At 22.9% G+C, this 23,154-nt stretch overlaps 1 protein-coding gene across 5 annotated transcripts in view; it reads left to right on the top strand.

The window, feature by feature from the left end:
* The window catches only part of LOC129613218 (coactosin-like protein), a 61,987-nt gene extending 39,363 nt beyond the window's left edge, over window positions 1–22,624 (top strand). For 2 of the 5 annotated variants that reach the window (XM_055527197.1, XM_055527196.1), the window contains exons 3-5: window positions 21,538–21,620; window positions 22,078–22,318; window positions 22,460–22,624. In XM_055527197.1, coding sequence (XP_055383172.1) covers window positions 21,538–21,620; window positions 22,078–22,318; window positions 22,460–22,576 — 441 coding nt within the window. In that variant the 3' untranslated portion in view covers window positions 22,577–22,624. Of the gene's footprint in view, window positions 1–17,734; window positions 17,876–20,015; window positions 20,049–20,454; window positions 20,551–21,537; window positions 21,621–22,077; window positions 22,319–22,459 lie in introns of those variants that run through there. The other 3 variants (XM_055527198.1, XM_055527199.1, XM_055527195.1) reach the window with 3 other exon arrangements.
* Window positions 22,625–23,154: the final 530 nt, after the last annotated feature.

Here is a 23,154-nt window from a genome sequence, read left to right as displayed (position 1 = left end):
AATAAATTTCTTTCTTGTGCCAATCGTCGTTTTTATAGAAAGCGAAAGATTCTTGTCTTATTGGTTTTACTTTTTTCCAAATTTCCAAATCAATTCCTTACAATAACCTGATTTTGGCGACTTTTGGCTGTCGCCATAAAATCGAAATTTTTTTACATAAATTTTTGTAATTACTTCAAAAAAAATAAATGCTATTCGGTTTTTATAATTTAATTTTTGAAGAATACGAGTAATAAAATTTCTTTCTCTCAATATCGAAAGAAGAAAAAAATTTCAAGTATAACGACTAGAAGTTTTCAAGGTTTTTCTCCCATTCATTTATAAAAAAAACAAAATTATTGCAATTTTTTAAATTTTGCATTGACAAAAATCTGTTTTTCATTTTCAATTTAACATTGAAAAATAATAATGAGATTTAAGTAAAAAAAAATCAAAATTAAATGAATTTGAATTTTATTGGATGACTCAATTGAAACAACAAACTTTGAAAGTTGTACAACATTAAAAAGTGAATTTCTTAAAAAAAAATGTTGATGACAATCATTAAAAAAAAAATTTAAATTTGCTCGTATACCTAAAAGATTAAATTGAATTTTTCTTGATTCAATCTAATTTTTTTTCTAATTTTGGCATATAGAAAAAATTATAATTGAATTACAAGTTACATTTTAGGATTAGATTCAATTGGCGTCACAATTTCAACACAATAAACAATGGATGTCTTTTTATGAATTCAATAATTGAAACTTCTGGATTTGAATTAAATTTTACAACAATCTCAGAATGTTTTGAAAAATATGACAAAATTAAAATGAAATATGAATTTAAACTTATAGAATAGAAAAATTATAAGAGTGAACAATGCCTCAATAGTTGCACAAATGTGAGAGTACGAGAAAAGAACGTACCAGTTCAAGTGCACCAGTGACTTCTGACCTAATGTTTCACATTTGATTAGAGCAGTTGTATATACATACATCATAACTTCCTTCTTCTCTTCACAGTATAATCAGCACTAGCGGCACGCCGCCATTTGTTTCTGTATTTATTAATTAAAACCATAGCAGTCTGCAAAAAGGCGAATTTATTCTTTATAAAAAAAGAGAGATCAAATATGTATAACAGTACAATAAACTTACATATATGATTATGAGGCGACATAAAGCTTCCAATATATCTTACATATTTTCAAATTTCAAAACTATAGGGGATTATTCTGAGAAAATCTGCACTATTTTTCAATATTTATCGTATAAAATTTTTAATAGTTTCTTTTAGACACAAACAGCGGTTCGTGGTTTGGAAATTAGTTTGTGTTATGAAATGTCACACCAAAAGTAGAACCTATCACTTAGCGAAAATAAGCTCAAATACTTTTCACCCCTGTCCGTTGCCATTCTAATTCAAACTAAATTTATTGTTTACCAACAAATGCCTCGGTTCCATTAATATTATGTTTAAGTATTTAAGTTAATTAACCTTTTTCACATGAAAATGCCAATAGATTTGTTTTCATTAAAATTTTTCTTAAAATTCCAAAAATTAAAAATAATCTTAATTTAACCTTACAAGGAATAAAAAAAAATTTTACACAAAAAACAATCATCATTTAAATTTTTTTTTGACATTTTGAATCGGTATGGCATTGTACGTTTGACTCGTGCGTCGTTTTAATTCCAAAATTTCATCGCTATCATATTGAACATTATTTTGTTTTTTGTCTTCTTTCACTTATGATATATAACTACAGAAAAACTGCACTTACTACATATATGGTGGATAAAGTCCTAAAGTAAAAATTTAAAAAAAATTTAATGTTCCTCTTAATCATAAAATAAAATGTAGGTGTCAGCTGATGGTATTCCTATCATATTTTATTAAAAGTGACTTGGTATTTTCTTTTCCATAAAGGGGACGTATGCTCACATGTGTAAATATATGAACATTTGTATTTGGCATTTATACAATGAAATATTAGTGCTATTATACATTGGATTGAATTGGAAAGAAAAGTTGAGATGATGATGTCATAGCGGATTATAGCGAAAAATACAATCATTTAAAAAGTATAAAATAAAAACATAAAAATAACAAATAAATTTCTGCTTTCTTATTATAACATGGTGGTGGTGATTTAGTAAAAACGGATGTAAACGGAGTATAATATATAAATTTTTAAATTGAATCAGAAACGCTATTTAAAGAAATATCTTAAATGATACGTGTAAGAAATGTTTACGAGTATCATTTAATTAAATCGCATTTATTATAAAATATTGCTTTCGAAGAAAATTTTTGATTTTTTAATAATAATTTTCTAAGTTTACCTATAATCAAAATTTAATGAACTTTTACGCAAACATTATAATTTCCAAAATTTTAGTTCTAAGGTAAATATGTTCACATTATTTCTAATGTTTTATAAATTTTGGTATAAGCAAAGATAGTGACCGTCAAATTTTAGAAACTATTGATGTACAATATGGCGAAATTCTGTAAAAGTTAATCAAAAAAGGCCATCAGACAATAAATTTTGTATGATATTTGTATGCCAATATTATTTGAACAATCAGAGCTTCGAAAATCAAAGAAAGTCGCGTATACAAGATTGAAAATAACAAGCATTGTGGAAATTGAACATTTTCTTATAACATAAGCTTTAATTTTTCTAATTTATTTCTATGGAAATTCTGTTTTACAAAGTTATATTAAAATTCTGTTATACATTGCTTCTCTCACACTTAATCAACTATATGGGCTCATGTTTTTTGTAATTATAGTAATATTACAATATATACTTCAATTGTTATACGTTTTAAAGTACTGTATACGTTTAAAAGCATTACTAAATGTTTTTCAAACATTATTATATTAATATTAGGTTAAACTAATTATAAATTTGTGTTATACTAAAATTTAATAATTTGTCTGTAAATTTATAAAAATTCTATTAAGTATAATACTTTTATATTGCTTTTTAGATTATTAAATATGTTTATTTTATATATACTTAATTGAAATTGAGAAAAAGATGTCAATCTCTTTGGATATTAAATTTAATTAAAAAATTATAATATGGCTATAAATATACTTAATAATATTAGAAATTATAATTTTAAATCAAATATTTTTAATTATTGTAATTTTATATGTGGCATACACTATACATATATGTACACATTTTCATTAATATTGTCATTGGTCATAAATATAAATTAAAAATTAATTGTTATAATTTCAATTTTACATTATACTGTCTATATATATTTAGTCTATAAAAACATTATAATGTTCTAATAATAGTAGAAACTCATAAAATATTATGATTAAAAAATTCTTATATTTAGCTATACCGTATTAGAAGTTTTATTATTTTATTATATTATGAGTGAAATAATTTGTACAATACAAGATTATTATTATTAATATTAAGTAGATTTTATAATACATTTTACCTCCGGGATTTGTTATACATATAACATATAACTTATAGTTTGATATAACATTAAAATCTCCAAGTATGTATAAGTATATAAAGTACAGGTACTGTGCATGAAAAATAATTTCATTAATACATTGCAGATGAACTGATATACTATTATAATATTAATGAAGTTAAAATGCTTGATTAATATAATAATACATATAAGTATATCATGTTACACTACATGTGAATGTATTATTGTGCTTATTGTACATATATATATATATATATATATACATATATATATGTATATATGACATTAAAATGAAGTGTAAAATAACTAGAAACAGAGAGAACAATTAACTTTGATATTGCGAAATTTTCCAGATAAATAGGTAGTTAGCATGGTTTGCTTTCTCTCTTATATGAATATATGTATATATATATATATATATATCTATATAGAAGTAGATTAAAAATTTTGCAACAAAAGATTTTTTTTTTTGTTTTTTGTATTTTCATTACAATTTAATATTTTCTTCACTTATTAATGTTTTCTTTTTTACTCTCATTTCATAATGTAATGTACCTACTTACACACGTACTTGAATTCAAATTGTATAGAATGTAATAATAATGTAGAGTAATGGACAAGATGTTGACCTGTAATGTAATGAATTTTACAATTCAGGTCGGTATCATCTTTTTTTTGTTCTTTTTTATTATTGTGATTATTTCCATCTTGATTTTCTTCTTATTTTATTTTGTTTTTGTTTTTTTTTGCAATTATATCATTTGAAATGTATATATAGTGTGCCAAGTAGCGAATAAAACTGTTATGATTTAAAAAGTAAAAAAAAAAATTACAAAACTTATTGAAGCGAGAAATTCAAAGTGTTTACGTTCTTTAAAAATAATTTCAGAGTATAGCTTTTATTAATTAGTTTTAATTAAAAAGAAGAATAATATGGCTCAGTTTCAGAAATTTTATTACAGACACGAGCCATTTGAATGAATTGGTTTGTGTTTACAATAATATAATATTGAACTTTTTACGATAATGTTATCATCATTACTTAGTGATTCGATACTCAGAATTTAACCCCAATGTTTGTAAATTGAAAAAATTAATTTTAAATATCATTTATATATATATATAAATGTAAATATGATGTATGCATATTTAAAAATCATAAAATGTTAATTAAGTGCATAAAAATAATCACGTAAAACATTACACTTGCATTTAATCAACATAGATAGCAAAAACAAACATAAATACATTTAGGTTAATAAAATTATAAACTTATTAATAAAATTGTAAACTGGACAGGTGCCATTATATGTGTATATTAAAGTTGTGTGTTTCTTTTTTTAATTATTTCCGAAACAGAGGTAGCCTAAAGTGCTAACAACCGGTACGCAAACACTGAAAAACTTTAAAATTATATAAAGAATTCATACCAACGCCATCTTTCGGCGTATCAATTTGTTTTAAAAATTTTCATACCATATACATAAATTCCATAAAATATCCTTCAAAAAAACGACTTTTTATAAAATCTCTTAAGAAAAATGTCAAAAACGTGCGCCGGCCCCTTCAGTAAATGTCTAAATATTAAAATATTAACCCGTACGGTAGACAATATTAGCGTATTTGTCATTCAAAATATATGTATAACAAATTTTATTAACAAATAACACTCTGCTTTTTTTTTTTTTTATCCTTTTCAAACTCCTGTTGAGGAGCATAGGGCTTCGATTAAACCTCTCCATCTCTCTCTATTTTGGGCGATAGATCTTATTTGTGCCCAAGTTTTCCCCGCTGCTGTTATTTCTTTATCTATCGTTCTACGCCACGTGTTCTTAGGCCTACCGATGCTTCGCCTACCCTGGGGATTCCATTCCAATGCTTGTTTGGCTATGGACTGCTCTGGCCTCCTCAATATGTGGCCTATCCATTTATATTTCTTTTTTCTGACTTCTATTTCTATCGGGTTCTGCTTGCACAGGTCCCATAGGTCACTATTCCTAATTCTATTGGGCCAGAATATTCGACAGATGATGCGGAGGCACTTATTTGTGAAAACCTGCATTTTATTAATGTCTTTCCTGTTAATGAGCCAGGTTTCACTGCCGTATAGCATTACTGACTTGACGCAAGCGTTGAAGATCCTCAGTTTAACATTCCTAGAAAGTTGCGTGGACTGCCAGATCTTCCATAGTCTAGCAAATGCCGCCCTAGCTTTCTTGAGCTTGTCTTCAATGTCAGCGCCTGCCCCGCCATCTGAACTTATAATGCTATCCAGGTATGTCACGGAATTCACATCTTCTATTATTTCGCCATCTATTTCAAATTCTTGATGATTTGTTGTATTTATTCTGATGGTCTTTGTTTTCCGTGTGTTTACGTGTAGGCCGACTTCCATTGCGCACTCTTTCAGTTTGTTTAGTTTTTGCTTCATGTTTTCGTATGTGTGTGCAAGTAGGCATACATCATCCGCATACTCCAAATCATCCAAGGTGTTGAAGATATTCCAGCCGATTCCATTTCTTATAACATTTGTTTTCCTCATGATTTCGTCTATCACTATATTGAAGAGGACTGGCGACAGGGGACAGCCTTGGCTAACTCCCCTCGTTGTTGTTATTGGTTCACTTAGCCTTCCCTTTTGGAGGATCTGGGTCTCTGCGTTTTCATACATTGCTTTGATAACTTTGATTATCTTGTTAGGGATAACAAGACACTCTGCTTTACTATCTGTTATATAAATTTTAAAGGGGTTAAAATGGAAGTTTGGGATGCGGGAGGGGAGGCGAAACGGAACTTAATACAATTAAATAAATACCTCTCCAACTCATATCACCTCCAAATAGTTTTCATTTCAACGACAAATCTAAGCCGGAATTAATTTTTAATATTATGTTCTCATACAAAAAAAAGAGATTCAGAAATCAGATACAAAAAAAAATTACAATGAAAATTGTTATGTGCCACATAAGACTGTCATTTTTTTTTTTTGAATTTGTAATGGATTGAAATGGATTTTTATTTAATTTAAATTGCTTATAATTTGTTCAATTAGTAAAAATGTTCAAACAAATAAAATGAAATGTTGAATTTTTATTTTTTATTTTTTTTTTGTTTGAATGCTTTGCTTACACTGCAATTTGATTAAAATATGTAATTAAGTAGGGTGATAAAAAAAAATTTTTTTATTGGAAAGGAAAACAAAACATAAGCGAAAATACACTCGCATGGACACACATACATGACATACATACATACATAGCACATATATGATCAGATTAAAAATTTAAGTTCAATATTGATGTCTGCATTTTTGTTTTATTTTTTTTTCAAGTGTCAAATTAATGTACGTTTTTGTATACATGGTAATTAATGGTGGGAGGAAACAATTTCCACATTTTATACTAAAAATATATAGAATATGAATTGCTATCAAAAGTATTAATGTGATATTTAAGTGAAAATTCAGGGGGAAACAACATTTTTATGCAAATTTTTAATTTTTTTTTAAGTAAAATTTTGATTGGATAGACAATGAACCACAAAGAATGCCAAATTAAAATTATGGTTTAAAACCATGCTAAATATGTTTTTAAAAACTTCCATTTGGAACAAACAGTAAAATTAAAATAGGAGAGTAGACATGGAATTAGGAATTCTTTATGATTGATCTTCCTTCCAAATGGATATATGTATATTGGATCGCGTATTGGATGCAATGAATTGTGCGGATTTGCTAGCCCTGAATATTTACAAAGTTAATTAACTTGAGTCGAATGTATTTTTTTCTTGTTATTGTTTTTTTTTTGTGTCTGCTATGATTTATTAACTTAATTATGTTACTATACGCTTATTTGTATTCATATAAATAACTAAACATACATGTATACTTACAAAAAAAATGTAATAAATTCTTACATCTGTAAAAATTTTATTATTAACATTACTAATTGAAGATTCTGAAATAATAAATACCAAAAGACTTTTTCTTCTTTTAAAAATTTGAAACAATTTTTTTGAAATTTCATAAAAAAAAAAATTCTGGATAATTTAATTTGTATGTATTTTTTTGATTTTATAAAAAAATATAAGTATACATCTATGTGTGTATACACATATATGCAAGGATTAATTACTTAATTTATTTATAGTTTTATTTGCGCCAGCACTATCAAGAAAAATCGAAGCATAGTGTTTTTCTTGATAGTGCTAAACAATTATAATTGTAATAATATTTGTATGACGAAATAAATACATACTTATACAGCATAAATGTTTAATTATGTCACAACAATAACCATACCATTTCAATTGACATTTATAATTGTAATAGTTGCGATGTCATCCCAAAATAATTTTGTGAAATATTCTTAATTGTTAAAATAAATTGAAGAGAGTGAGTGGGAATAAATTAATTCTAGAACATTCCATATGAAATTTCCATATTTTTAATTAGATGTACACACATTCTTATGAAGGTAAATATATTGCACATGTGCATACACATAATGCTCAGTATATATCCATACTTTAAAATTACATTATAATTTATATGAATTTAAAATTTAATTTACGGCTTAGAGTTATTTAGAGTTGTAGGCAACAAAATAACTAAAATGTTCAAATGTGTTCTTTTAAACTTATTCATAATAGTTATAATAAAGAAAGTATTTTGCAAATCACGATTGCTTCCTATTAAACCTCAAAAAGATTAACCAAATTAACATAACTACGGTGAGAGTGAAAGTCAATATTTTGAGTATAATTTACTACCTTTCCACAGACTATAGTTCTATAAAATTGTGGCTCAAACAAGAAAAAATGAGAATAATTATCTACTCTTCAAAAAATTTTTGATAACGGAATATGTATATATATATATATATGCATACAATGTACCTTAAATTCTCTTTTTGAATTTCCAAATTAATGTCAAAAAGCATTCAAAATTCAAATGAAAAAATTTAACCCGATTATCAACTTAAACAACTAAAAGCACTCAAATCACAATACGTGCAATTGTAGTGTGTTCTTAGTTATATTAATTATGTATGAGTACATAATATTTTGTTGTATAATTTATTTTTGATATATGTATGTTTGTACATATTTTATTATATTTGAGTTTTAACTAGATTTAGAACATTAAGAAAAATATCATTTTTTTTTGCATTAAAAAACGAAGAAATTATGTTGAAAAACAAAATAAAGAAAAATAATCAAAAAAAATTTCTATGTACGTACGTATGTGCATAATTTATTAGTTAATATTAGACACACACTTCATAGTGATTGACTTTGTTTTAGAAATTTTATTGACATTATTTTGTTGTTATTACTAATCTAATGATTGAAGACGACAAGCAAATAAACACATAAAACATAATATCCTTGTCAATAAAAAATAAACAATAATATTTCTTTTAAATAAAATGTGTAAAAATCAATGTAAACTAAACTGTATGATAACAAAATATCTGATCTGGTCAACAAATAAACGAGTTAATTATATAATTTCAGAATAATATATAAAAATTTAAAAATTATGTTTTTGCTAAGGTTCTAGCAGACATGTATATTTTAGTTTTACAACTGTTATTTGTATTTTATGTTTGATTGCTTAAGAGTATGCGCATAAATGCAACTGGTCGCATGTGACTGAGCAACCAAATAATTTGTAAATTTTTAACAAACTGATTGTAATTTAGCAATTTCAAATAGCTTAGTTGCTTAAGGGTGCGGCCAATTAATTTGCATGCATATACTCTAATTGCAAAACTCAGACACTTTCATATTTTGAGAAAGCTACATATACGTTGATAAAGCTCCTAAAGTGTGAATTTGTTTGTAAGTAAACTAAAATTCGCTTCTTGGAATCCGACTTTCGTAAATATTGCAAAATTTGTAAATTTCGTGAGCAAACAAAACTTAAATATTAATTTTCTAGAAATTCCGTTTACCCACAATATTATAATTAAAATATTAAGTTTCTTAAATGCTACCTTATCTTATAACAAAGTTGCATTTCCTGGTAAAGTTGCGTTCGTCGGAAAGTCTTGTAACATTTTTGGGAGGAGCTCAAATAAAAAATATCCATATAACAGTAGAAATAATTCACATACGCTTTTTTTTATAATGGAAAAATACATTTCTATTGGCAACTCCACATATGGTATTTAATGAGATCACAATACTTCTCTTATTGTATACAATGCAGTCTGTAATAATGAAACACAATTAATTTTTTAAATATCTAGTCGTACATACTTACATATACATATAATTATTTTCATTTAGTATTTAGAAAAAAATTTCATTCTGTTGAGATTTATTAAAGAATTTCATTTAATAATTAATTATAAAGAAAATTTAAAAATAAAAGATAAAACAAAAAATGAAAGTTATTTAATAAAAGTTAATTAGCGGTTGACACAATTTATCTTTTAAATCTCACTGATCATTAATTATTATTATGTATGTTAGCAAAAGCATACTTTTGAATTTATTAACATTCTTAATGTCATCACGTACATGTATACATATATAATGGTTAATGTTCAAGATTGAGATTAATAGAAGTTTATAAAGCAGTTATGTATGCTATTGCAATTATTATTTTAGAATTTCATGTAGAAATTATTTGATCTTTATTTACAACTACATATATACATTCTCATACACACTGCAAATAATGTTTTCGAAATATATCAAGAATAGAATGAAATTTTAGACACTGCTGACTTAAAATTAATTTCATTTTAAACAATGTTGAACAATTATATTATGAATATTTTAGCGGTACAACATCCGGTTCTTGAAGTTATTTTTCAGCAGTATATGCAGACAAGCGTAGCAATTCTCAATTCTACTACTATATATATACAATAGTAGTACAGTATTTCAAAATAGTATTGCAGTATTCTTTAAATAAGAATTTTAAACCTAATGAAACTGACATTATTAATAAACATCTACTGTGTGATATTTGAGAGTAAAATGATTAAGTACTATGTGATACACATTAAATTTTCATTTCTATTCCAATCATTAAGTTTTTCAAATTTCAGAAATATATACATAAATGTATATGCGTACATAACCACACTGATATTCCTGGAAAACCACTACTGTTATCAAAATAAAATAATAATATTTAAATTTATTTTATAAACGTTTCATTATGAGGTTTTAATAAAAATTAAATAAATTTATGAATTGAAAAATTAAGCAACGTTCCATTTTTAAGAAATCCAAATCCAAATATTGCCAATATAACCTTACATATACATACATATGTAGACATTAATTGACAAACACATACATTTTATTAATTTTCGCAATTTCGAATAAATAATTTTTTATATTTAATTTAGTAATTATTAAACTGTGAAATTATCATTTTACTAATAAAAAAATTAATCGGTTAGTAAAAATCGATTACAGTAGCTTCGATTAAGTATTTTATCTTTTTATTCTCAATTTATTAATTTTTTATTGGGTACAATCAATAAATTATTTATATGGACTTATTCTGTCAAGTTATTGTAAATAGCACAAGTAATTGTAAATAAATAAAAATTTAATTATTTAAAATTGAAATAAACTTGAATATAATTTTAATTCGCAATTTTTTCGTTGGACATAAAAAAAAATTTATTTTGAAAAATTTTTATGTTTGCGTGTGTGTATTGAAATTGTGATAAATATAAAAAGTAAAATTCATAATAATTATTATCAATAATTATTTTTTAATGAATTTGTACAATATTATTGTATTTTTGTAATAAATTTTGTGAATTTGCGAATTTATTCAGAAATTATTTGATTAAAATATGTTTTAAGTTAAGATCTAAAATTTTAAAATTTATATTTAATTTTTTATATTTAATATATGGTTATCATTATAACAATTAAAAAAATTAATTAATATTTAATATATGAATGTATACAGAGTAAAAAATTTTTAAAAACCATCAAATTCTTACAATTAATTATAAACGATTTTATCAGTAAAATTGCCATTTTTTATCTTTAAAACAAGTGTTGTAGTACAAAATATGTACAGTTATTTTAACAATAAATGTGTGTGTGATTTTATCAAAAATAATTTTATTATAAATCAAAGTAATTGTTTTTTTCTACAAATTAGATTAAATAAATTTCATTAAAGTGATCAATATACAATTAACTATAATGAAGTAATCAATAGACTTTTAAACTGCATATTGAAAATTGAACCACATATTTAAAATTAAGCTACACTTACATTTATGTAAAACAATTTCATTTTAATATTCTTTCTTTATAATTAAATATTGGGCCTAATAATATACAAAAAAAAAAATCATAATTACAACAACAATTTATTTGACAAAAAATGTTAATTTTTAGATTTTATTGGAAATGACAAAATGGGACGTCATGCATTCCACATATAACTTATAAATTATAATAATTAACGTAATAAAATTATAATTTTAAGATATAAATAAAATGTTATAGTTACATATTGTGATTTATGATAGAAATCATAAAGTTTGAATAAAAATAATATGAGTATTTTTTTGATGAGTATACAATACAATTCTATAACATGAGAAATAAAGTTATTTATATCTCACCCCTGTAAAAACAAACCTATCTACAATTCTACATATACAAAATAAACAGAATTATATTATTATCGTAATATAAAAAATATTGAAAAATCACGCAATAAAAATGAAAAGTGAAGAAGATGATTCACACACTAATCACAATATATAAAGTGTAAAGAAAAAAGTATAATTAATTTAAAAATTTGGAAAGTTACTTTAATAATGAACTTCACAAATTTGCTACAATATACATAATGCAGTCATTATTGCAAATTTCAGTTTTCTTTAAATGCGATTGAAAGCGAAAAAAATAAAACTATTGTAGAATAAAAAATTAGAGAAATGTGAAAATTGTTATTTTGCACTTCAGAAATTCAGATGCAGATCATATAGAAAAAATTATAAAATAAAACAAATTAATTAATTATTCAATATTTCAAATATAATTTTAAAAGTAAAGTTAAAATATTCTAAAAGTGAAAATTTTATGACTAATTAAAATAGGAAAGAAAGCTATTTTTAATGCTTTTTGGTTTTTTTTTCTCTCTCTTTATTTTTTTAATAAATTATAAAATTATTCAATTCACGTTTATCATCGGATCGTTCGTTTTTATATATACCGCACATTTTTAATTTAGCGGTTTTTTATAACAGGTCAAATAATATTAATTTACATTCTGAATTTTAAAAGATTTAAGCAACTTTTATAATATATATATATATATATATATATATACATATATATATTTTTGGTTGATTCAGTTTAATAAAAATCATTTTGGTAAGAAATGAAAAATAAACTATATGATGATAAACCATCCAAAACCACCCACAAAACCGTGACTAAACTATATAAAAGCATATTTTTTTTATGTTGGCTTTTTGAGAGAAAAAAAAATTTAAAAAGAAATTTATTTGGTTCATTTTTATAATTTTATTCAGATGATCTTCAAGAAATTTCTTAAGAAATTTTATTTTCTTATCATGAGTATAAAATTTTAGTAGAAAATATTTTAGCTTTTATTGGAATATTTTATAATTTTTTTTTTTAAATTTTTCATTTCATCCGTCTTATTTGTCAGCAAAAACTCGTATGTATTTATGAGTGTAAATTGATTAAATTGTAATGACATTTATTTACAATTCTACTTTCCAATTGGGAAATTTTAATTATTTTTTTAATTATTTTATATTTACTTTATTTGATTTTACCTGTGACAATAGAATTTAACATTTTGCCTTGAAATGGAAGTAAACTGTTCTATTGAACATAAAAGTAAATATTTAACATAAATTATTAATATTGAACTATATTGGTTAATAGTAATTTTATATAAAAATACTTAATTCATTCAACAAAAATTGTTTTTCCTTATTGAATAAGTTAAAGACCATTTTACTGTAAATTTAAATACAACAGTGTTAGTATATTGTATGAATATTAATAAAAATTACCAAGAATAATCTAGGTTATATTTATGTACTATATTTTTAGATGTACTCCATTAAAAGAACTACGCCTATGGCCACATTTCTAGTGCATTAAACTAAAATTTTGCATATAAGTTAAATAAAAAATTTGAGTTCAGAATTTGAATTTTAAACCAGAAACTAGAAACTATTCAAAATTTTAATCTATAATGAAATTGAGAACTACATATAGACTAAATCAAACCTGCAACTCCAGACCAGTTGTCTTTTTTATCAGTATCCACTGAAATTAATTTCTATATAATTATACGCAACCGTAAATTTCCAATATCGTTTAGTGCTATCATATTCAAGCCCACTTTCAATAATATTTTAATGAAACGTCAACACTTTTCTATTTAATTCAAATTTTATTATGCTTATCAAAAAAATTTAATAATCATAATTAAAATCAATTTGAAAAATCAAATTATAGTTTAATATATTTTAAATATTTCGAACACACATTTAACATGTCTATTATAAATTTTACATTTATGGAATATGGATCAATTTGATTTTACCACAAATATTAATAAATGTTAATAAAATTTATAAGATAACCTTATAATATTTTACAATATTTTTTCAAAATTTTATTCAAATTTTTGAATGGTTTTTATATAATTATCCATATTTAATTTAAATTATAATGGAAAAATGTGATTAATAATTAATTTCATATAGTTTACATACGAGAATATGTATATTTTCGACAAACACACACACATACGAACATAATGTATTTAAAATAAATTAGATTACCTAAGTGAAAATTATTTAAAAATTTTCATATTAATCAATTAATAAATTTTAAATGTATAGCTTTTTCGTATAATAGAAAAGGAAAATATAAATCTAGAAAAAAATAAAATATTATTTATTCGGCAACACTATAATATAAAATATTGAACAACCCACAAATATGTGTCACTTTTGAAAGATGATGCTTTTTTTTTTTTGTGTTTTGTTTTTCTTTTTTTTTTTGTAATATCGTACTAAATTATATTGTGGTTGAATCATTTTCACTTTAAAGATTTTTAACCAATATCAACTTTAAAATTATAATTAAAATTATTCCAAATTTGAATGCTCTATCATTGGTTTACAGATTAAATATGAAAATTTAAACTGAATTTATTGGAATTTTCTGTATGATTGTATATTCTGGGAATGCAATAATCATTCATTTATTTCTTTATTAATTTTCTACAATTTACGTTGCTAAACATTACAAGCGTGAACAATCTATTAATTAAAATCTTTGAAATATATGTACTTTCATAAATTCAACATATATAAAAGCGAGATTTTTGGTTTGACGTTGCGCAGTGCCTAATTGAAATTGAAATGTAGCTTGGCTTTTTTTGTTCAGATTATCTGGCAATAATATTAAAAGGAAAATAATATTGTTTAACCGCAATATCATGATCAATAAAAATTAATATTTAATTGTAAATCTGTTAAGCTCATTTGTTATTTATCTAAAATTCAACAGAAATGCGCTTTGACTCAACAAAACAGCAAAAATTGGATTATCGTCTGTGCGTCTATTCATTTTTAAATTAAAGTATTGCATTCGAATATTTCAAAGATTTTTTTCTTGTTTAATAAATGGTGATGAGCATATGATTGATGTGCTTCGATTTAAAAGTGCGATTATATTAAAAAATTCGCGTTTTGCATTACTGACTGCGAGAGAGATCTTCTTAGTTAAAACTTCACTGCAATAGTGAACTACTGAAGCAGCGCTGCCAACAAAACCTCTGAAAACACCTGCCAAACCACCTTTCTCAGTTCTATCATCAAAAATAAAATACATTTTATACAGAGCTGCAAAAGCAAATTCAACCTCCTTCTAGAGTCTAGACTATGCACATTATACACACTTTTGAAGCACATATAGTTTTGAAAACATAAAGTATTTTACAATCACCTTGAATGAATTCAAATAAAAGATGCAAATATCAGATTAGTATAGCAATTTGATACAACTTTCCAAATTATATTTCTGAAATTTATTAAAAATTTGTACTTGACATTAGAAATTTTGTTTTATGGAGCAATAAGCATCATATGCACATTTGAACATTTTAAAATTAATTTTGAAAATTTCCATTATTACAAAAACAATTAATTACTTTATGATATTACTTATTTTAAAATTTTAAATAATGCAAATATAATTAATTAATTTTATTAATTAAAAAATTCAATTTTAGAAAAGACTATTCATGAAGTTTTCATTCACGCATCAACGTTTCGAATTCAATTAGAAAATTTTTAATAAATTTCTTTTAAATCAAATAAAATTGAAAATAAAAAATTAATTATTCTGTCATATTACAGTCAAAATGAATATTATGAATTTTGAAATGTTTTCACTTTTAATTAAAACTTACAAGTAAATATTTTTTATCATGGCAGACTTGCATTTTGAAACTTCAAATAATTAATGTAAAAGCACATTACGCTTTATATAGTGTCCAATGCACTACTAATATAGTTAAAAATTATAATTATTTTTAATTGTAATTATTTGTTGTGAATTGATTAATTTGTATAATTTGATTACAACATTCAGTTGATTCTGTCACTTAATTATTTCTTCCAGGTATATCAGATATAAAATTCTCAATATACAACAACACATACAATTTGCAAATCCTATAAATATTGTGTTTTGACAAAAAATAACTTTACACTTTCATACAAGGCTTCCAACTTATCCAGGTTCAACTGTAACGTACATAATGTTTTCCTTATGACATTGAGGCCAATTATTACCATATAATAATATTTATATGATTAACGGAACCGATTGAATTTATTCGGAAAATTGATTGACAAAATAAAAATAATTAATAATTAAATAATAAATTAATTTTCAAAATTTTTATCATAGTTCAACTTTAAATGTTGCAATGCAAAGCATTGTAAAAACCTTCAATGATTAAGTACCTATATGTTTTGATAACACTTCATATCTATATTTTATAAGTACAATTTTTCTATAAAATAAAATTTGTTTTAAAATTGTAATAAATAAAGATAAATTTCAAAAGAAAAAATATTAAATCCAATAAAAAAAGTTCAATAATTTTTTTATACAAAAATAAAATTCACAATAATTAATAAAAAATAAAACGCTTACAAAGTTGACAAACTCGTGAGCCAAGTGGATATAGATTGGGTTTTTGTCAAAATATTAGTTATCATATACGACCTATTTAACTTTTTATTGTTAAACTCGTAAAGGTAAAGATTTAAAAAAGAATGCATTGAAAGGTATGATAGCAGTTTAGAGGTTTCTACAATTAATTTATTGAATAAAATAATTCGGACAAATTTAGAATTTTACCTAAGCGTATATTGTCTAAATGTTGTATTACATAAAATTCTGATAACATAAAATGTATAATGTAAATCTATCGCACGACAACGCCACCGTCAATTATATACGAATCGTCAATTGTACATTCTTAACAATATAATTTAATATTAGCGCACCACAATTTTTATATACCGCAACGGCAATACAGAAATTTCGATAATCGTATGCCGCATTCTAAAATACAGCTATTTGTTAATAGATTTTACAGAGCTATGTTTTTCTCAGTAATGTTTTTAGAAAACTTAAAAATAATTGTAGCAAGCAAATTCGACGTTAGATCTATATGTATTTTGCATAATCAAATTTGTATTATACGCCGGCATACGGCACGGTATTACTTGATTTTTTCTAAATTATAATGCATGTACATATACAAATATCCCTACACTAACAACCTCAACTATAACGATACCTCATTTCAATTTCTTTATAAATTGTCTAAAAAATATACATATTATAAAAGTAATCAGAAATTTAATAACTCCTTTTCAAATCTAATACAAAAATATTTTTGTGAACAAAATTTTACTTTCTCAATTAATGTACAATAATATTATCTTTATCTCTATAGGATATTATCTATATTTATTTTATTAAATTTTAAGCCATATAATTTATATACATACATACGAAATATACACACATACCATACTTATATATTTAGCAGCTATATAGCAATGAATACTGCTGAAAATCAGTCTTGTGACTGATAAGCTGATAAATATCATAAGTGAAATTAAATAAAAAACAAAACCAAGAAAATACAGCGAATTTTTTTCTTTTTTATCAATGAAAAGTTTTCGAACAAAAATCATTTCTAAAAAATTTCGATGGCGACAGTTGATTTTTTGCAATTATAAAGAGTAAAACACCTTAAATTTGTTACTTTTGTTTTGTTAGAATCGGTTTTTTTTTTTGTAATTTAAAAGAAGACAAAAAAAAAAACAAAAGAAATAAATGTAATTAAAATTTTATTTAATTAATTTTGTTAGTTTTAAATTTGATTCATTAAGATTATAGTTTTTATATACAATTAAGATGAAAGTATATAATTAATATTAATTGTTCTGAATATTAATTATAATTATTTCATAAATTTTATTTTTAATTAGACCTACAATAAAGTGACGTACATATGTGGAATTGAAATCGGCATAATAAATTAAAATTAATAAATTTTTTTATTGGAATTTTAAAATAAATAAATTACATAATTATAGCAAATAAATTAAAATAAATAATAAATTATAAATTTAAAAATGTTATTATAAATATGAATGGGATTAAGCAAACAATTTGGTTGGAAATTAGACACTATACAACTTTTTATAAAAATTTGTAACATTCCCAAATGTTACAAATGTTAAACTACACTTGTATTATCATAACGAAAATTCCTGTTCTTATAAGTGAAATTATAAGCTATTTCCTATTCTATTAGTGAAACCATTCTTACGTGCTATTCTTCATTTATATAAGTGCTGTATTACAATATTAATAAAGAGTGACAGGAATATGAATTCTAAGCTATCAGCACTGTTAAAAAATTTTATTATGTTCAAATTTTAAATGACAAATTTCAATTTTGGCAAACATATTTGCCATCAATTCTAATTTCACTAATTTTTGGAATTCTTTAAATTCAATTCTATTTTCACTCATGAATTCAGTGAATTAAGTACAATATTGTTTGGGTGTTCATTTATATGTACACAATGATTTTATTATTAGATAAATACCAAAAATGACACTTAAAACATTTTTCTGATATCAATTTTTGGTTTTTTTTTTGTTTTTTCGCATTATAATATTCCAATATTTAGATAATAATAATTGCATAATATTTTTATTATTATTGATAATTTTTGATGAAAAAATTTTATTATTGAATCGACATTAAATAATATTTTATAACATAATATACGCACATATGTATGTATATAGGAAAAATTATGATTATTTAAAGTATAGGAATTAAATATATATTCACTTATATGTATATATATATAATATAATTACAATAAGTATGAAATTATTTCAATAGTATTTGAATAAACAGGTAACAAATTACAGTCTTAAAATTATCTACATATAATTTGGAAAGTATTAGTCATAATAAAGAATGACAAATTTTATTTTAAATCATTTACTTAAATAATTTATAACCATATTTTGTAAAGAGATTTATTATAGAATTAATTTTATATAGTAACCAGATCAGTGACCACAATATTTTTACTTTATTTTTAAGCATTATTTTAATGTTATTAATTTTATTTTACATTAAAATATCAAAAACGCTTTGCAATTCTTGCTATTGCAATTATAGTTCTCGCAATAAAGAACATAATTTCAATTAATTTATTGCATACGTTTAGGAGAGCATGTAAAGAAATTAACAAAAATAAAAATGAACCAAATCTAGTATATTACGAGTATAATCTGACACGATATTATGTAGTATAAAGCAAAACTTTAAATAGATATTTGTGTGAGTGCAAGCTTGACTTCAAAACTACAGTAATTTGGTTCAGTTCATAATACTGCTATTAAGCTTTCAAGTCAGTGTTAGAAAAAATTTAAACCAAATAGCTACTCTACAAAAATGATTGAGCCATAAATGATTGACCCATAATTGAAAGTACAAATCAGCACATGATTTTACTAAGTTCCTATTAAATTTTATCTTTAAATCGTAATTTCAATTTTTAATCTTAACAATAATATTTTAGATTAAAGGTTACTAATTGTTGTTTCTATATTATATTTTAATGGGCTTATAATTGAATAATCGCTATATTTTTATGCATATGCAAAATTTTAATTAAAACTATAAAATTTCGAAAATTTTAATAATCGAAATTTTATATTTCGAAAAAAAAATTTTCTTTTATTCGAACATTAATATTATCGTAATTTAATTTTTTATAATATGTAGTTACCGTATCAAATTGAAATTCAATTAAGTAATTATGACTTTTACTTATAATGTCATTTATATTATGCTGTTAAGTTTATTAAAGATTAATTTATTACGATAATGTTAACAAGAATTATTTAATGTTATTTCTTTCACATAATAATCATTTTGAAAATTATATAGAGAATCTAGAGTGTTTTAATTAATTTCAAGTGAGTTGTTGAAAATTTCCAAATAAATAGTATTATTGAAAATAATTCTAATATATAGAATTATATAGAAATTTTTCCGGAAGACGATAAAAAAATTTTTTTTCTAATTTTTATATAATTTAAAAAATGTTACATGAGAATTTTGTGTTAAAAATTAAAAATTATATTTAAAATTAATGAATTTTTTAAAATTTCAATTAATAATATTTAATTTATATAATAAAACATTTTAATTGATTAAAAAATATGGAAAATTGTTTTAAAATGGCAATCAGCGTAATTTGAAATAATTACACATAGTAGGCATAAATCTAGTGTTATATATGAATATTTACTAATTCCAAGTATGTCGGCCATTATTAAAAATTATAAAATTTAATGGAAAAAATTACAAAAAAAAAAATATATTGGAAATTTTAAAATGTTTAGTAAATTTTATGGAAAAAAAAATTTAATTGATATATTATTGGCGCTGGAGACAGAGGATATAAATTTAATAAATGTGATTAAATTAATGATAACTACAATAAAATATTGTTAAATTTTCATATATGATAAAAAATTATCTACATAACTATTATCTACATATATTTTTTTTTTGCTAAAAATCATATCAGGTCAAATAATAAAATTGCTATATTAGAAATAAATTTTTTTAGAGACAGTTAAATAAATAAAGGTGTGTTGGTTTTCTTGTTTTTATAATATCGATTAATTTACTCAATTATGTACATCCTTACATAATATGATAATGCCGATTATCCAATATGTACATAGGTACATATAATATGTGCGTACACCATAACATTATGCTCACAATTATAACTTTGTTTATTCACATATTATATGAAATCGATAATTAACGTGTACAAATGTGTGTATTATAAATTTTATTATTACAATTTAAATTTTAATTATTGATTTTCATATGATCAATAATTCGTTCCAAAGATAAAAAAATTTTAATATATAAATTTTAAAATAACTTAATTTGACAATATCATACATAGTACGTAATATTTACAATATTAATTATAACTTGACAAAAACAATATAACACGCAGGTTAAAATAGAAATTTTTAAAAATTTATAATTAATTACAACTTTAATTAGTTAAATGATTATATTTTAGTCTTGATATTCATATTCTAGGCTGTTATAATAATGGAATATATTATAATATAAATTAGAATAAAATTATAGCTTCTTCGTATTTTATATGCACATACTTCAAATCCGAACAATAATCTTAAGAGCACATCCAAAAAATATTACTCATCATGTTAATCTAAGAGTACAAAGCTAAAATATATTATTTTTCATAGCATACATAATTTCTATTATATTTCAATAATTATATTAAATTAAAAATTTATATGTATGTATATTTTATTAATATAAACTTTAAAACACATTAAAAACAATATTACAATGAATTTGATTAAGTACTTATGTATGTAATTATTCGACTTTCATTTTCTTTTGCAGTTACCAATGGCGACATCTTTAGATAAAGAATCAATCAGAGAAGCGTACGAAGACGTTCGATCCGATTTGACAGAAACAGAATGGTAATTAATAGAAATTTTAATAATTTTAGGTATTTTGTACTCGAAAATGAAGAAACTAGTGAAATTATAAGGAGTTATTAATTCCAAAAAATATTCGAAAATGCATTTAATTTCCAAAAAAATTTTCGTGAATTTTTTAAAATGTAACTATTTTAATTATATTAATACATACATACATACATACATACACATGTTATATGTATATAATAATATTAATTTTCTATAAAACTTTGCGGAAGGTACATTATAATTTTTACATTATAAATTATAATAGCGCATATGCCAAAATGTAAATCTAAAGATAATTTAATTTATTCAGAAATTTAAATTGAATTGTTGGATATAGTTAAGTTGCAATTAAATCTGTATTTTTGAAGATGCTCATATGCGCATTATCATTTTTCATTTTAAAATATTTACACCAAAATATTAATATGTTTTTCTTTTCAAAAAATAGGTCAGTTTTCAAATTTGATGGTCCACAAATAATTGTAGCAGCTAGAGGAGTCGATTTTGAGCAATTTAAAAATCAATTTAAGGATAATGAGCGTGCCTTTGGTTATATTAGAATACAAATGGGTGATGAAATGTCTAAGAGGAAAAAATTCTTATTCTTAACATGGATTGGTCCAGAAGTTGGTGTTTTACAAAGAGCAAAAATGTCAACCGATAAAGCAATTATCAAGGATGTTTTGAATGTAAATGAAATATTTGTCACATATAATTTTAATATTTTGCTAATTCTTCTTTTTATTTTAAAGTTGTAATGAAAATGTTTTAGAAAACTTTCAAAAAAATTTTTATTTAATATTTTTTTTTTTTTATTGTATAAATTTTAGAATTTTGCTGTAGAATTACAGGCTGGCCAAGATACTGATTTGGATATTGATATATTCCGTGATGCCTTGAATCGTGCTGGCGGAGCTAATTATGGTACAGGTGTCCGTGATTTGTAAATTGCATTTCTCTTTGTTTTATTTTATATATATATAATTTTTTTTTTTTAATAAACACTCCCTGACTTTTTCTAATAATAATATACTTACTTAAAGTAAAGAAAATAAAAAATTAAATAAATGAATAAAAAATTAATTTAAAATTTAATCTTGGAAATCGTATAAAATTGTATTAAATTATGTAAGCAAAAATGCAACAAATTAAAGTAAAAAGAAAAGTAAAATGCCAACACCTTTAGAAATATTAGTATTTAGTACTTATTAAGCCATTTTTAATTATTTTGTCAAAATTTTTTGATGGAAGCCTAGTGGAAGATGATATAAATGAAGAATAAAATGAGAAAAGAAAATAAATTGTTATATTTTTAAGATACAAGGTAAAAATAAAAAATTTTTATTTGCGAAAATTAAATTGTATTTTATTTAAATAAAGAAAAATATATTTTTTTTATTATATTTATACATGTATGTAATAGGTACTTATACGAATTTATAAGAATGCATATTAAGTTGTCAGCGGTAATCGCTTCGATAATTTTAAGAATAATTTATATTACGCAATATAACACCACTGCAAT

Source organism: Condylostylus longicornis, unplaced genomic scaffold, assembly GCF_029603195.1.
Source record: "Condylostylus longicornis isolate FDR11 unplaced genomic scaffold, ASM2960319v2 ptg000081l, whole genome shotgun sequence".
NCBI classification, from domain to species: Eukaryota; Metazoa; Arthropoda; class Insecta; order Diptera; family Dolichopodidae; genus Condylostylus; species Condylostylus longicornis.
This window is presented reverse-complemented; position numbering and strand designations above follow the sequence as displayed.